The sequence below is a fragment of the Zingiber officinale genome, chromosome 5B (assembly GCF_018446385.1).
Source record: "Zingiber officinale cultivar Zhangliang chromosome 5B, Zo_v1.1, whole genome shotgun sequence".
Classification (NCBI taxonomy): Eukaryota; Viridiplantae; Streptophyta; class Magnoliopsida; order Zingiberales; family Zingiberaceae; genus Zingiber; species Zingiber officinale.
In genome coordinates, this window is record NC_055995.1 from 109816876 (window position 1) to 109833655 (window position 16780).

The 16780-nt window shown below is 37.1% G+C and overlaps 1 protein-coding gene across 1 annotated transcript in view; it reads right to left on the bottom strand.

Annotated features, from left to right (window-relative positions):
- The window catches only part of LOC121985334, a 64326-nt gene that overhangs the window by 35128 nt on the left and 12418 nt on the right, over positions 1-16780 (bottom strand). Inside the window, exons 7-9 of the mRNA XM_042538713.1 lie at positions 7066-7226; positions 6823-6947; positions 6628-6727 (exon numbers count right to left, since the gene is read on the bottom strand). Of these exons, the coding sequence (XP_042394647.1) occupies positions 6628-6727; positions 6823-6947; positions 7066-7226 (386 nt within the window). The remainder of the gene's footprint in view (positions 1-6627; positions 6728-6822; positions 6948-7065; positions 7227-16780) is intronic.

Below are 16780 nucleotides of genomic sequence, written 5' to 3' on the forward strand. Positions count from 1 at the left end.
ACTTAAATTTCATATATTCTGTATTAAGCTTAAAACCTTTCCCTTCTAGTGTTTCCTGCCAAGATTCTAGTTTAGCATTTACTCTTTCACGTGTTTCATCTATTAAAATAATATCATCTGCAAACAACATGCATCACAGTACTGTGTCTTGAATGTGCGCAATGAGTTCGTCCATAATTAGTGTAACAAGATAGGGACTTAGAGCTGATCTTGATGTAACACTATCTTTATTGAAAATGTTTCAGTTACTCCACCTGAAGTCTCTACTCTGGTCATTACATCCTCATACATATCTTTAATTAGTTCAATATATGTTACGCTAACACCTCTTTTTCTAGAATTCCCATATAATTTCTCTTGAGATTCTATCATAAGCTTTTTCTAAGTCAATGAATACCATGTGTAGATTTTGTTTTTACTCCCAATATTTTTCAACTAATTGTCTAAGAAGATGTATAACTTCTATTGTCGACCTTCCAAGCATGAACCCAAATTGATTTTCAGTCAATGTGGTCTTCTTCCTTAATCTTTTTTCTATTACTTTTTCCCAAAGTTTCATAGTATGACTCATTAGTTTAATACTCCTATAGTTTGCACAATTGTGTACGTCTCCCTTGTTCTTATATAAAGGAACTAGAGTACTTATCCTCCATTAATCAGACATTTTTTTTGTTTTCAATATCATGTTAAATAATTTTGTAAATCATTCAATATCTTGTTTCCCTAGGCACTTCCATACCTCTATCGAAATGTCATTTGGTCCAACAGCTTTTCCATTGTGCATCTCATTTAAAGTTTGTTTTACTTTTGAAATTTGAATTCTACGAAAAAAATTAAAATTTTTATTCTCATTTGACCTACTTAAATTACCTAAGTTAAGTTGGTCACCTAAACCTTTATTAAAAAGTTGATGAAAATACTTCTTCCACTGTTTTTTTATTTCTCCATCGTTTACTAATACCCTATTACATTCATCTTTAATACATTTTATTTTGCTAAGATCTCTTGTTTTCCTTTCTCTCCACATTAACTATTCTATAAATGTCTCTTTTCCCTTATTTTGTATCCAATTTTTGATATAATAGTTCAAAAGTTTCATTTTTTGCTTCACATACAATTTTTTGCTTCTTTCTTGGATATTGTATATTTTTTTAAGTTTTCCTCGTTCTTACAAATATATAATTATTTATAAGCTATTCGTTTTTCCTTCACTTTCTCTTGTACTTTCTCATTCCACCACCAAGATTCCTTACTTAGTGGTGCATGTCTCTTTGACGTACACTCTTAGCTACTATTTTCAACTTTGATACCATCTTATCTCATGTTGTATTAGAGTCATCGTATATTTCACCTAATGCTTCTACTTCTACTTTCTCCTTAAATATATTTTGCTTCCCATCCTTTAACTTCCACCACTTAATTCTAGGAATCGTATATATTTTCTTTCTATTAATACTATGTTTGAAGTGTATATCCAACACTACTAACATTAAGGTTGTAAACAAACCGAGCCGAGCTTTGGAGTGTTCAAGCTTGTTTGATAGGTAACCAAGCCGAGCCGAGCTGAGCTTAAAATGAACCAAGCTTTTGAAATGAGTGTTCAAGTTTGGTTTTGTTTATTTTTTATGAGCTTGAGCTTGTTTGAAGTTTGACTTGAGCTTGGTTCGTTTAGATGTTATCAAGCTCTAAATTCAAGCTTAGCTTGAGCTTGATTCGAGCTTGGCTTGAACTTGGTTCGAGCTTAGTTCGTTTAGATGTTATCAAACTCTCAACTCAAGCTTGTTTGATTGTTTGAAACTTTTAGTTGTTTGATTGGTTATTGAACTTGATAATTTAAATTTATTTATTTATTTTATTTTATTTTATTTTATTATATATTTAGCATATTGAAAAGAGTTTTATTAATGAATATGGTTCGTGAACGTTGATCATAAATGTTGTTCATGAACATTGTTCACGAACGTTGTTCACGAACGCTAACGAGCTGCACACATGTGTTCAAGTTTGTTTATTAAGCTTAACGAGCTGTTCAAACTTATTTGTTTAATTAATCTTATGTATATTGAACGAACATAAACAAACTCTTACCAAGCCGAACACCAAGCTTGTTCACGAACGCTTGGTTCATTTACAGCCCTAACTAACATATGTTGGGCAGTTAAGCTTTCTCCCTGGGATGACTTTGCAATCTTTACAAATCTTTCTATCCTTCTTCCTAACCATAAGAAAGTCAATTTGCGATTTATTATTCCCACTAATGTGGCTAAGTGTTCTTCTCTTTTCTTAAAAAACGTATTAGATAATATAAAGTCATATGCTATCGCAAAATCTAATATAGTTTTCCCTTCCTCATTTCCCGTTCCAAACTCATAACTCCCATGTACCCTCTCATATTCCTCATTTTTCACTCCGACATGCCCATTTAGATCACCTCCTATTAAAATCATTTCATTTGGTGGAATATTTTGTAATATTTCATCTAAGTCCTCCCAAAATCTTGATTTGGTAGCTTCATCTAATCCTACTTGTGGTGCATATACGTTAATTATGTTCATAGTTTCTTTCGCCACTATTATCTTAAGGGTTATAATTCTATCTCCTTTTTTAACTACTCCTACAACTTCGTCCTTTAACAAACTATCCACAATAATACCCACTCCATTTCTTGCTTTACTCTACCCTAACTTAGAACCCGAGTTCTCTATCATCTTTGCCTTCTCGCCTACCCATTTTGTCTCTTATACACACAAAATACTAATTCTTTTCTAATCATCATATCTACTACCTCCATTGATTTACCATGTTCCAAATCTTAAATTATTAGTTTTCCTATTATATTTGTTCTTATCCAACCTATGGTGTGAAAACTCTTGTCTATTTAACACTACACCCAAGTTCTCATGGAGATGTAGCAGTCCTGAGACGTTACAGTCGGACCTTGTAACACGAACTCTTGCATATTTAGCACTACACCCAAGTTCTGCAGATGTAGCGGTCCTTGCCGAGACGTTACAATAGGACCCTGCAACGCGTTCCTTCCGGGGAACAACCTAGCATTAGCACAATAATTTAATGAATCCATTCATTAAATATAATGTTGGATGGCAACCTAACGCAACCCTCCTCCTTTATCCGGGCTTGAGACCGGTCATGACTGGCCGTCATGGGTGGAGTATATAACACACATGATGCAGCATCTCATATTGTTAATTTGTACTTGACATTTCAAGAACTATGGTGTATGATGAAGGAAATTGGGTACCTCACTAATTTCACTAGTTCCCATCATCCACAAACTGATGGACAAACTGAGATAAAATAGAAGCTTGGGAACCTACTTAAAAGCTATGTTGGTTAAAACATCAAGTAGTGGGATCTCTTTCTTTCACATATTGAGTTTGCCCACAATTGTTCCATGCATCATAACATTGCTAAAAGTCCCTTTGAGGTTAACTTAAAGAGTCCATTGAGGTTGACTGAATTCCACATTCTATAACTAAGCAATTCAGTGGGCATGCTAATACTAAACAAATAAAGAAGTTGCATGAGAGTGTTAATTGAGAAGCAATACAAGAGGTACATGCAAGCTGCCAACGAGCACAGAAAGTATCTGGAGTTTAATATAGGTGATTTGGTCTGGATTCATCTAAGGGAGGAGAGGTTTTCACAAGGCAAATTTGGTAAATTGAAACCTAAAGTTGATGGTCCATTTAAGGTACTTGAGAGAATTGACAAGAATGCGTATGAGATCAAGGTAGCTGAAGATTATGGAATTTCTCTAATGTTCAATGTGGTTGACTTAAGTCCTTATCATGGAACAAATGAGGACTTGAGGACAAGTCATTTTCTACCTGGGGAGATTGACACGGGAGTGTACCGCATGAGATCTTGTGAATCTTGTTGACCTAGGGTATTATGTACAACCCATAAACCAAATGAGTTGCAAGCCCAATTACCAAACCTACAAATGATTCAAGTTGATTGAGTAGTCCAAATTGAATGCTAAAGAGTCAAGGGGTGTGCCTTTATTTGAAGAAAGCTCAACCACTTAACTTTTCAGCAGATTTTGAAACAAGTCAAAAGCATTTTCCAAGAAAAAGTTATGACTGTTTCTTTAATAGGCGGTCTAGTGGGAAAATTCAAAGGAAGAGTTAATTCCCTTTTCGTCTTGACCAAGGAAGCACTAAAGAGCTTAACTATCAGTAGTAAATTGATAAATTTCTTACTACCCTATGCATAGAGGGTTCTTTCAAACACTAGTATTTATTTTGGAATTTTGTAGTGAGAAAATAGCTTAAACTTTGAAGGTGAACTCAGAAAATCTTTGATTTTTCTCTTCTAGTCTTCATATCTCTTGGATTTATCCTTAACTGGTGGTGAGTCTATATTGGTTTTGTATCCAAGTTTATGCATCCTAAGAGTGGTGGATTTTTATATCCCATAGTGAAGTTAAATTTGACGGTGACCTTTTATCGGTTTTGTATCCAAGTTTGCATCCTAAGACTGGTGAATTTCTATATCCCTTACCCTTTATCATATTTGTTGCTTAAAAAAATTCACTCAATCCACTACAACACTTTTGATTTCTATTTTCTCATTCAGTATCAAGGAGCAATTCCAATCGGAAAGATATGTACCAATAGCAAACCAATATTTCTACAAACTGTCATTCTTATCAGTAAAATGGATCAAGAAATATACAGCTACTTGAAATGTGACTCCAGAAGAGCTTCTGTATTCCTATTGGCAAAATTGAACCTTCAAGCCAAATGGTGAACTTCAGTTTGTTTTTATCTCCATAAGATGTAAGTAGAATGAGAACTTGATTTCATAGTTTGTATTCTGTAATGACTAGCAATAAAACTTAGAAACGCATTAATACATGCAATGCATGTTGGTTCAACAAAACTGGATTTGAGAACCAAAACATTATCAAAGGGAGGGCAATTTAAAGAAAGCTATCTTAGTGTTCCCGTTGATGCAAGCATACCCCAACCTCAAGTGACTAAGACATCAGGGAGATTTTGGTACAATTGCCCCCAACCAGTCGAGTTCAACCAAGTATTTTTATATTTGGGCAAGCATTTAAGTTAGATTCATATTATGATTAATGATATGGTTTGTCAAGTGTGTAGATACGTGCAAGTACAAATTACTTCATAAAAATATTGCAGGTGTAATAAATGAAAATAAATGGGTCAAAGTTCTAAATAGTTTGAGGACTAGATACTAGGAGAATAACAGTCAAGCAAATCAAGAAGGAGATCGAGATTAAGAGTGATGCAGATGCTTGGCAAACGGAAGTCTTATAAGCATGTCAAGAGTGATAGTGATCGGATGCTTGGAGAATGTAAGTCATGTAGGTCAACGTTAACCGAATACCTAGCAAACAAAGAAGAAAGACAAGACCTCTTGACAAGGAAACCACGGAAGTGAGCCTTCTTGACAAACAAAGAAGTCCGAAAGGTGAGGCCTCTTAGGAGGTAACTCCTAGTGAGTTGTGAGAGTCGGGTGAACCTGAATTTGAGTTTTAGGTAGAGTTGACCTTATAATAGATGGTAGTCAAAGATCTAATTAACTGATGGTTAGATTCAATGTTGAGTCGATGGGTAGTCTATTGGGATGAAGTTAGTCAACTAGACCATTGATTGGGATAAAGTTAGTCGACTAGGCAGTCCACTAGTTTTTTGATAGGAAGCATTGATTAAAAAAGAAAGATTGCAACCATCAAATGACTTGCATGATACTAGTTAAGTTGAAGTGGATTGAGTTGACTAAAATATCCATTGTTGTTGTACATAAGGCTAACACAAGACTAGAATCAGTCGACTAAATAAATTTGGAGACGATCATTTTTGTGCAGAGCTAGGCTAAAGTGAAACTAAGTTGAATGTTATAAATATGGGACCAAAAGGATCTCGAGAGATTACTGAAAGCACTCACACTTAACATCCCCCTTTCTTTAGCTTCTATAATCTTAATTTTCACTGTTATATTTCATACTTTTCTTTCTTTATGCTTAGCATATTTATCATTGTAAAAGCAATATTTATAAGAGGTTTCTCTACCTCCGAAAGGATCCAAAAAGGAAAACTACAGTGGTGGTATTCATGGGGTGACTCACAAACGAGTCATAGGTTGTAGAGTGCCTCTAGAAAAACTCTGATGAGTCAATAGTCATGGAGTGCCTCTAGAAACAAATGTGACAAGTCATAGGTCGTGGAGTTCCTCTAGAAAAAAATGTGACGAGTTATAGGTCATGGAGTGCCTCTAGAAAAAAAACTCTGAAAAAATGCAAAAACACAAAGAGGTGAGAACAAAATAGTTCCTGGATGTGCAAAGCTTCCTCAATTATCCAAAAAGAACATAAGCAAAAGAAGAATCAGTAAGCATCCTTTTAAGACATCTAATATAACTATAGAGAAAGCCCATGAATAACCAATATCAATTGATCCATATTATAACTTCATTTGCCAAAAATTCTAAAACAAACTCACAAGGGAAAGAATGATTCTAGGTCATGAAGATGGCATGAGAATTTCATAGAAAATGACAGCATACAAATGTAAAGCAGTTGTGAATTACACCTTTTCTGTTTTAATTAATGCAGGACTTTGCATGACTCACCATTAGAACCTCTTGCACTTTGAAGGACAGCAAATAGTTGTTTTCTTCCCTCTCTTGTATAGGCAGCTCTATTTTTTGCACTCATCTCACTCATCATATCCTGCTTCAAATTCAAAGTTGACATGATAGCTTATTAGTGTTTTTTATGTTCCAATATAAACATTTCATGTGATTAGCAATTTTTCCATGCTTAACTGCAAACAATAAGGCCACCAAATTTAACTTTGGGTGAACAGCCAGACTTCTAATTCGTGGTACAGGATAGACGGCTTCTCCTTCTTGAAGAGATAAAATCTTAGTAATATCAATGTTCTCAATTGCTGCAAAACAAGATCATAAGAATAGCTGTGTATGGTTAACTACTAATAGCAAGTTAGATTGACCTAATAACAGTCACATTCTAAGATTAGGCATACTAGTAGTTAGAAGGATGACAACCTGCATGTTCAAAAAAAGTTGCCTGCATAGGCTGTCTATTTGGATTAACAATCACGCGAGTCTTCCAAACTTGCAGTGTGCCATCCTTCATTACAGTAACAAGAAGCCGCACCATAGGAAGCCATGAAATGGATGTTATAGGATGAGATCCAGCCTGTGTACTGCATGAAAAATTTGAAAGGCAAGAATCAGAACCAAATCAAATGAAGCATCCAAAAATTGTATGCACCTAAAAGCAAAGTTCCTTTAATTTCCAAACAGCATCAAGCAATTAGTAGCAAACTCAAAGCATTACCATGCAACAAGAGCATAGCAGATTGAATCATATTTTAGATGCATCAATCATTAAATGTCATGATAAAAACCAAAAACCCATAGGTAAACTGCATGATCGGTTCCGGCGTATTCGGACAATATTACTGGTCAAACTAAGAAAAATGTCAGGACTAGAACACTCAAAGGTTGCTCCTTAAATCTCTTCAGACAGGTTTAAAATTTGGAGTTATGTCAGAGTTTCCTTCGGAGGGAACAATATAATTTTGATACTGTATTGTGTCATGCCAATACAATTTCGATAACTTTTTACTTTTAAATGTGTAGACTAACTAAAAAACAATGTCTGTTAATATTTAATTATTTTTTATATATGCTCAATATTGAATTTATGTTTTGGGTGTTACCTTATGAGTTAATGCTTCAGCACAACTTTGTGAGTTGTTTGATGCTTGTTGAATTTGATGCAACAACAATTAATAAGCTATATACTAGAAACATATACTTTTATGATTATTTGCAAATATGAAAAGTAAGAAAGTTCAAGTGTTAATTACTTAAAGATTTATCACATAGGTGATTGCTCAACTATTTGGACTATTCTATAGCTCCTATTTCGAGTCTGAGAACCTGCATCTAAATTGGTCATAATAATGGTCTTTGACTCTAACATATTCAGATATATATAGTGAATCCAGATTATCACAAGTTTATAGTTTTTATCATGAGCATTACTTTTGTTATATGTGACTTCATATTATTATGGAATTTAATGTAATTTTTATAATTTTGAGAATATTTAAAAGTGCCAGCTAAATTTGGTTTAAGAATATAGATAAATTTCTTATTGTACAGAAAGGGGATGATAACTTTGGCTAATTGATATAACTGTCTAATAATTCTTAAATGAATGAGCGTTCACTTTATATCTTTATCTTTGCATGTAGCGTTTGATTGTTTTGGGGATTAAGATGTTTGAGAACATCTTAATTAGAAATTATCAATCAAAAGATTCATTATCTTCCCCACCGGCATCTCCTTTATGTTTGTACTTTTTCAATCTGCTGAATAAGGATTTACCTTTTCGATCTATTGGCTAAGGAATTAAGATGATTATGGTAGAGCTCCTCCTAGATCAAGTAATGGATTCTCAACCTCAATAGCATTTCACCTGTTCAGCATGAAATATTCTCAGTCTAGAAAAATCCAATATGAGTCTGCATTAGTAGACTCTAAGTTCTTCCTTTTCTTCAATTATGGCCCTTAATTAAAGACACATTATAGTGCACATGAAACATCTTCTCTAAACAATGATAAGAGAGATGATTTCGTATTTCGTAAGAACAAAGAAGAAAGTTGCCCAATTTCGTTTGCAACAGCTTAAAGACATCATCTGCGAAAGAGTCTGTACTGCAATTTCTTTTTCAGATTTAGAGCTGATCCTCTATATTATAACTACAACTCAATTGCATGATAAATACAACAACTAAACATTATCCCACTAGGTGGTTCGCTATATGGATCCTTTTATGCCACTTTATCCTTTACTATATCATCATCTATAATTAAATAACTTTTATATTGTTTTATTGTTGTTAACCAAGTCATTTTTGATCAACCTCTTTCTCGTTTGATGTACTTATTTGTCATAGTTTCACATCATCTAACTAGAGCATTTATTAGCTGCATATCCGTACCATTTTAAATATGTCTCTCGAAATTTTTCGTCAATAGATGCAACTCCAACTTTCTCTCTAATACTCTCATTTCTTATTCTGTTTATTCTCGTATGTCCACACATTCACCTTAACATCCTCATCTATATAACTCTCATCTTCTGCTCATGTGCTCGAGTCATGACCCAACATTCAGCGTCATGTAACATTTGACTATCTACAAGATAATTACTTAACCACATCTAATCATGTAACAATGTAATCATTATCAATGAAATGAATTCTCTAGTCGATAAGTATGTCTTCAATCTTGATAATAAGATTGATGTTTTGGTTTGATGTTATTTGTCTACCTATGCATCAATAAAAAATTGAAATAACAAACGAAAATCATTCCTAACAAATAAATACATTAATATAAATATAGCATATCTACAACAATGCAATTTTTATTAACTACAAAATTATTCAATTAAAAACCAAAGTTAAACAATTAACAATTAATTAATTAATTAATACAAATAATATATAAATATCAATTGTATTAGTTATTTTATAACTTTATATTACTATTATATTTGTACATATATGTGTCATTAACTTTTATATATATATATATATATATATATATATATATATATATATATATATATATAAAATTAAAATTTTTGACCCGAACCAAAGTTTCAATTCCAGACTGAAACGATACACTTTCGATACTGTATCGTGTCATACTAATATAGTTTTGATACTTTTTAAAATTTTAAATATTAATATTTGATTATTAAATATGCTCACTAAGTTATATTTGGAGTAGTTGAGTCCGTATTTCAATATTTTCCCATAAGATAATGCCTCTTAAATTTTTAGAAATAATATTTTAAAAAATAAGTAATTCTTAAAATTCAAAACTAAATATAAAATTATAAAATAATTTGAAAGGCTAGAGAAAATTATAAAATTATTTGAATAACTTAAATCATTTTTTGAAATGTAAATTTTTTATTTTTAAAAATTTATTTGAAATGTTTAAGAATTATATTTTGAAAAAAGTAGATTATTTTAAATTTATATTCAATTTTTTATATATATTAAAAATAAAATATTTTATAAAATATTTATTAAATTTTTATATTATTTAAGAATTTAAAATAATTTTTAATATTTTATAATAATTATTAGTATTAAATACAATTATTATATATAATTAATCAATTATTTATAATAAAAAAATACATATTTAAAAAAAATAAAACCACGGTTGTTGCAGCCCCATTGAGGCCACCAAGGGGTCGTCGCACCCTCCACGACCCCGCAAATGGTCGGGTCACGACACCATCTGCGACCTCGCAAAGTCGTCGCGGCCTCGTGAAGCCGTCACAGCCTCGCAAAGCTTCCACAGCCTCGTGGTCACGGTGTCGGTCCCACGTCGAAAAGGTAAACATGTTTTAGATGGCACGGCTCAGTATTTCAAACCTTATATGTATATATAACAATTAATTAATTTATGATTAAATCATACAACTACCTTATATACATCGTTATGTCTTTGTCGTAGTCCTCCACACATCGATCGATGCTCACTGGCACTACCTAGGCCTTAAAACCTTAATTTATAACTTGATTGCTTCTTCCCCGATGATTGATAGAATGAAACAAATTCAATTCCTTTTGTCTCATCCCATGTCCTCCGTGAGCATACCAAGAGACCACAAGAATGTGTTGGTACGAACACCATTTGTAATTTTACCTCATGCTAGTAGATTTTGGTGTCAATGTGAGGTCGAAATGAGAAGTTTTTTCAAACTACTAACTAATACTAGCTTAATTGTAACGCCCGAAAATTCTCAAAATTATTTTAGAAATATTCTATGATTTTTCTAAAATTTTAGGATATTTTTACAGAATTTTTAGGGTAGCAGAAGTAGCAAAAATAAATAGAATTGTAAAACAGCCTACACGGGAATTGAACCCGAGACCTATTGGGTCCTACGACTTATGGTGGACTCTAGTAACCAAGTGAACCCAGCAGGACCGTGCTGAAAGGAAAGGGGACCAATAATATTTATGTGTAAGTTGGGCCGAAATTTCCACTTAATATAAATAGGAGACTTAAGTGGAGATTGATTAACTTTTGTCGTTAAATCCTTTCCTTCAAACCCTCACCGCCGAACCCTCTTCTCTCCCTCATCCTCTCGACGCCCAAGCCAAGGAAGACTAGGGTTCCGTTCCAAGGGTTCCAAGGACACTTTCCGGCGACGACTCCGGCACGAGAACGCTCCTCTCCGCGAGAAGAGCACGTTAGAGCGAGAGAACCGTCGAGAAGACCGTCTCCACCGGAAAACTAGCGACTAGATTCGTAAGAAAACTAGCGCAGGAGGTAAGAAACCCCTCACCTGCAGTATAAGTAGCTTTCGTGTGATTGCATGTTTTAGTTTAGTAGTTTATGGATTTTTGGTGCATAGGGTGTGCAACAGCGCACGCCAAGTGCTCAATAGTATGTTCAGCACCATTAAAATGCGACTTAGGCATTTTAATAGTTAGCTAAATGCGATAGAAGCATTTAATTAGCGTATGCAGTTTCTCTACAGCTTATATGGGACTACGGTCCAATGGGTGGGCTCCCACAGTCGCCTCTAGGTTCAGACAACCTAGCTCTAGGTTCAGATAACCTAGAAATAGCCAAATAAGAAGAATTTAGCTATAACCAGTATTTTATTTTAGCAGTGGCACTGTACTGGATTAAATATCCATTGGGTTGGGCTCCCACAGTCGTCCCTAGCAAACCCGGGTCTAGTTAGGGATGCGCATAGCAAGTACAATTGCCGGGCCCAAACAGCAGCATGATTATGTATTTTAATCTATCTATGATAAATAGTTTTCAAAACTCACAAATCAGTTGTGTATACAGTTTAAACTCAATTCCAGCTTAGTTTTAATTTTAGCTCAGTTCACGCTTCAGCTTAGTTTTCATCATTGATACATGTGATAGTTCCATGATCAGTTTTTGGTTTCCATGTTGTATGATACCATGCCATGCTCTCACCTGTTCAGCGTATCTTTCAAATAGCATGTTTTCAAATCATAAATTGCATCGTATGCATGTTTTGTGAGGTAGATGGTTTCTTACTAAGCGAAAGCTTACAGATACTCTTTCCTTATACTGCAGATAAAGGTAAAGGAAAGATGGACTAGCGGAGGCTGGAGGGCAATGCGATGAAGATGTGTGTGGATGGAACCTGGAATAAAGACCTTGGAAGAACTAGAATATTCAAGAACTTAGTGTTTCTTATTATGTTACTCTTTGCCTATTTAGTTATCGAAATGCATGAAATTATAGAAAATCTGCTTAGCTTGTTAGCAACCATGTTTAGAATGTTAGTTGTTGCTATTAGAGTGTTTTCCAGTTATTTTAGAACTTGTGTATGTGAGTTTGGCACGAAACAGTGCTGAAATCAGAGGTTGTTGCGAAATCAGAAACCCCAATCGATCAGTGGATTGATTGGGGGCCCTCAATCGATCAGTGGATCGATTGGGAGCCTGGTTCCGCGAACAGTAAGCTTCTGGATCGATCAGCCGATCGATCCAGTCGCATTCTGTCGCGAACAGAGAGTTTGGGGATCGATCGGGGAAATCGCTCCCGCGAACAGAGAGCTCTGGAATCGATCCGATTGGCCAGTCTGGATCGATCAGCCGATCGATCCAGAATATTAACCCGAGCACAGTAGCCATCTGAATCGATCCATGGATCGATTCAACAGCTTGCAATCGATTGAGTTCAATCTGGATCGATTGGGAAGCTGGGTTTCGACCAAGAGACCTTGTAGTTCAGCTCCTTGACCATATGGGATGCAGGATATGCCATGTATACCTTAGATTGCATCCCTTAGCACATGTAGAATAAAGAAATAGTATTAGTTTAGCAAAGTTTTAAATTAATCCAGTTTTCCGCACCTAGACTTAGTGATGGTCATGGAGATAGCTTAGCACAGCATAATGTGACGGTCCGGCCTTATAGCCTAGCCAGTAGAAAGCGGGTCGTTACAGAGTGGTATCAGAGCAAAGTTCCATACTTCCTACACACACATCAGAATTGAACCTGCAGCTTCCAAATAAGAATACCTCTCACTTTGCTATGTCTATTGCTTTCATATTTGTAGATAACTAAAGTATGCTTAGTAGTAATAGTAACTAACATGATAGTGATAGTAGTTATATACACATGATGCTTTAGTTATGTATGTCCTTTGTTCCTTTAGAAATGGCACGAGGACGCTCGGCTAGAAGGGCACCAACTACTGAGCCCCAGCATGAGGCAGGCAGTTCAGTGCCTCCCCCAGACCTTACAGCAGTAGTGGCTCAGTTACAGAAGCAGCTAGAAGAACAGCGACAGGAGATAGCCACCTTAAAGGCTAATCAGCAGAACACTCCCACTGTCACCCCGGAACCCAACATAGCAACCCCAATCCAGCCTACAGCACCAGTAGCCCCAGCAGCAGAGGCAAGGAGAGAAGCCTATCTGATCCAGTGGCAGAGAGTCAAGCCCGAGAACTTCTCAGGCACCAGTGAACCATGGGATGCTCAAGCCTGGTTCAAAACACTGGAGAGTACGATGGAGCTTCTGGACTGGCCAGAGCATGAAAAGGTGAAGTGCGCCTCCTTCTGCAGACGCGCGTATGTGGTGGGAGAGAATTAGGGCGGCGCCCACCAGATGACATGGGCTAACTTCGAGAAAGAATTCTTGAGGAGTTCTTTCACATGCGGGTCACAAACCGTCACTCTGACGAGTTCACCGAGTTTCGCCGAGGCAACCTATCGATCGAGGAAGAAATTCATAGATTGGCTCGTCATGCCTGAACTAGTCGACGAAAAAGAACGAGTCCGTTTGATGCTCAAGACGCCGAGGCCGGAAATAGCGATGAACGCGGATGGCGGCGCTCATAGGCCGCAAACCACCGAAGAACTAGTCGGCAGTGCTCGACCACCGCATCATCAATCAGCAGAAGCAAGTCCTCTCGAGTCCAAAGGGCAAGGAGGCTCGGTACTCGAAACAACAGGGCGCGGCTCTGGCGGAAAGGGAACTCCAGCAATGCGCAAACTGTGGAGTTACCCAAAGGGAGGACCACCAAACCTAGTTATCCCAAATGTGCTACTTGAGGAAATTTCACCTGTGGGTTTGTCGTAAGGGCACACGAGGATGCTTTGAATGTGGACGAGAAGGGCATGGCTAGCAATGCCCGAACAAGACAAGTCTTCCTCAACCACACCGATACAGTATGGAGGACAGCCAGCTACATCAGATGCAGGCCGTGTTAGATGGTCCACACATCGCCAGGGCAGACTAGAAGCCCCTCCAGCTATGACGAATGCAAGGATCTACTCCTTAACCGGAGAAGACGTAGCGAATGCCTCGACAGTTGTTACAGGTCGATTAGTATTTTACAAAAAGTACAACTTCTTATTCGATATCGGGCAACCCATTCTTATATATCCAGGCATTCGCTGAAAAGTTAGTGATACCCAACGGTCAGTTTTCGACGACCCTACCTTCGGAGAAATTATGGCATCCACGCGCTGGCTCCGGTCATTATAGTAGACAGAGAACTCTTTTGTGATCTGATAGTGCTAGATATGACTGATTACAATGTCATATTTGGAATGGACTTCCTAATCAGATACGGTGCCTCTATCGAGTGCTGTAAACAGAAAGTCATATTCCAACCTGAAGCAGGAGTACAATTTGAGTATAGTAGAGAACCAAAGAGAAAAGCAAACAAATTTCTCTCAGCTCTGAAGGCACAGAAATTGTTAGATTCAGGATGTACGGGATTTTTAGCGCATGTCAGGACAAGGGCCAACAGCTAGCAGAGGTCCGAGTCGTATGTGACTACCCAGCAGTCTTCCCTGAAGAGTTACCAGGCCTAGCACCAGACAGGGAGATTGAATTTGAGATAGAACTCATTCTCGGTACGAATCCTATCTCCAAAGCACCTTATCGCATGGCTCCAGCAGAACTGAAGGAACTTCAGGAGCAATTACAGGAGCTGCTTGACAAAGGTTTCATACGCCCTAGTCACTCACCATGGGGAGCGCCTGTATTGTTCGTGAAGAAGAAGGACGGGAGCATGCGCCTGTGCATAGACTACCGGGCACTGAACCAAGTCACCATCAAGAACAGGTATCCTCTTCCCAGAATAGATGACCTGTTCGATCAGCTAAAGGGAGCAGCAGTGTTCTCTAAGATAGACCTCAGATCAGGTTATCATCAGGTGAAAGTTAAAGAAGGGGATATACCCAAGACAGCATTCAGGACTAGATACGGACACTACGAGTTCGTAGTCATGCCCTTTGGCGTGACAAATGCTCCAGCTACTTTCATGGACCTCATGAACAGAGTATTCAGGGACTACCTAGATAGATTTGTTATTGTGTTTATCGATGACATTCTTATCTATTCAGGAACTCAGGAAGAACACGCAGAGCACCTGAGAATAGTATTGCAGACCCTTCAGCAGAACCAGCTGTACGTCAAGTTCACGAAATGTGAATTTTGGTTAGATCAGGTGTCCTTCCTGGGTCACATCATCTCAAAGGATGGTATCATGGTAGACCCCAGTAAAATAGAAGCTGTGAGTAACTGGAAAAGACCTAAGAATGCCAGTGAAATCAGAAGCTTTTTGGGATTAGCAGGTTATTACAGAAAGTTTGTAGAGGATTTCTCCAGAATAGCCTCCCCACTGACAGCTCTTACCAGAAAGAACAGAAAATTTAAGTGGACAGAGGACTGTGAGAACAGCTTCAGCGAGTTAAAGAGGAGATTGATCAGTGCTCTCATTTTGACTCTACCAGCCAACACAAATAGCTTTGACATTTACAGTGACGCCTCTAAGTTGGGACTAGGAGCAGTACTGATGCAAGAAGGTAAGGTGATCGCCTATGCCTCCAGACAACTCAAGGAATATGAGAAGAATTACCCTACTCATGACCTTGAGCTTGCAGCAGTAGTGTTCGCTCTCAAAATTTAGAGACATTACTTGTATGGAGCTCAGTGCAGAGTGTATACAGATCATCAGAGTCTGAAGTACTTCTTCACTCAGAAGGATCTGAATATGCGACAACGTAGATGGCTAGAGCTGGTCAAAGACTATGACATAGACATCCTCTACCACCCAGGAAAAGCTAATAAGATAGCAGACGCACTTAGCAGAAAGTCCGATACTACCTTACTATCCCTAGCAGCCATGTCACCACCCCTACAGAAAGAAATTACAGATTTTGGTCTCGAATTTATAGTGGGACAGCTCTCTACTATGACATTAGCATCTAACCTGCTTGGTGACATCCAGACAGCTCAGGAACAGGATCCTGAAATTCAGAAAATCAAGCAAGGACTAGCAGAATCAGAAAGTGGAGAGTTTAGAGTGTCCGCTAGCGGGGTGTTGTTATACTTCGGTGACAGACTCTGTGTTCCAGATCAAGAGGAACTAAAGAGGAAGATTTTTGACGAGGCTCACAGGACTCCTTATGCGATGCATCCAGGTTCCACCAAGATGTACCAGGACTTGAAGAAACGTTTTTGGTGGCCTGGGATGAAAACAGACATCGCTAGATATGTTAGCACCTGTCTGACCAGAGGGTCAAGGCGGAACATCAGAGACCAGGAGGAGTTCTGCAGCCTATTCAGATTCCAGAATGGAAGTGGGAAGATATTTTATGGATTTCATAGTGGGCTTACCCAGAACCACGAATGGTTTCGATGCCATCTG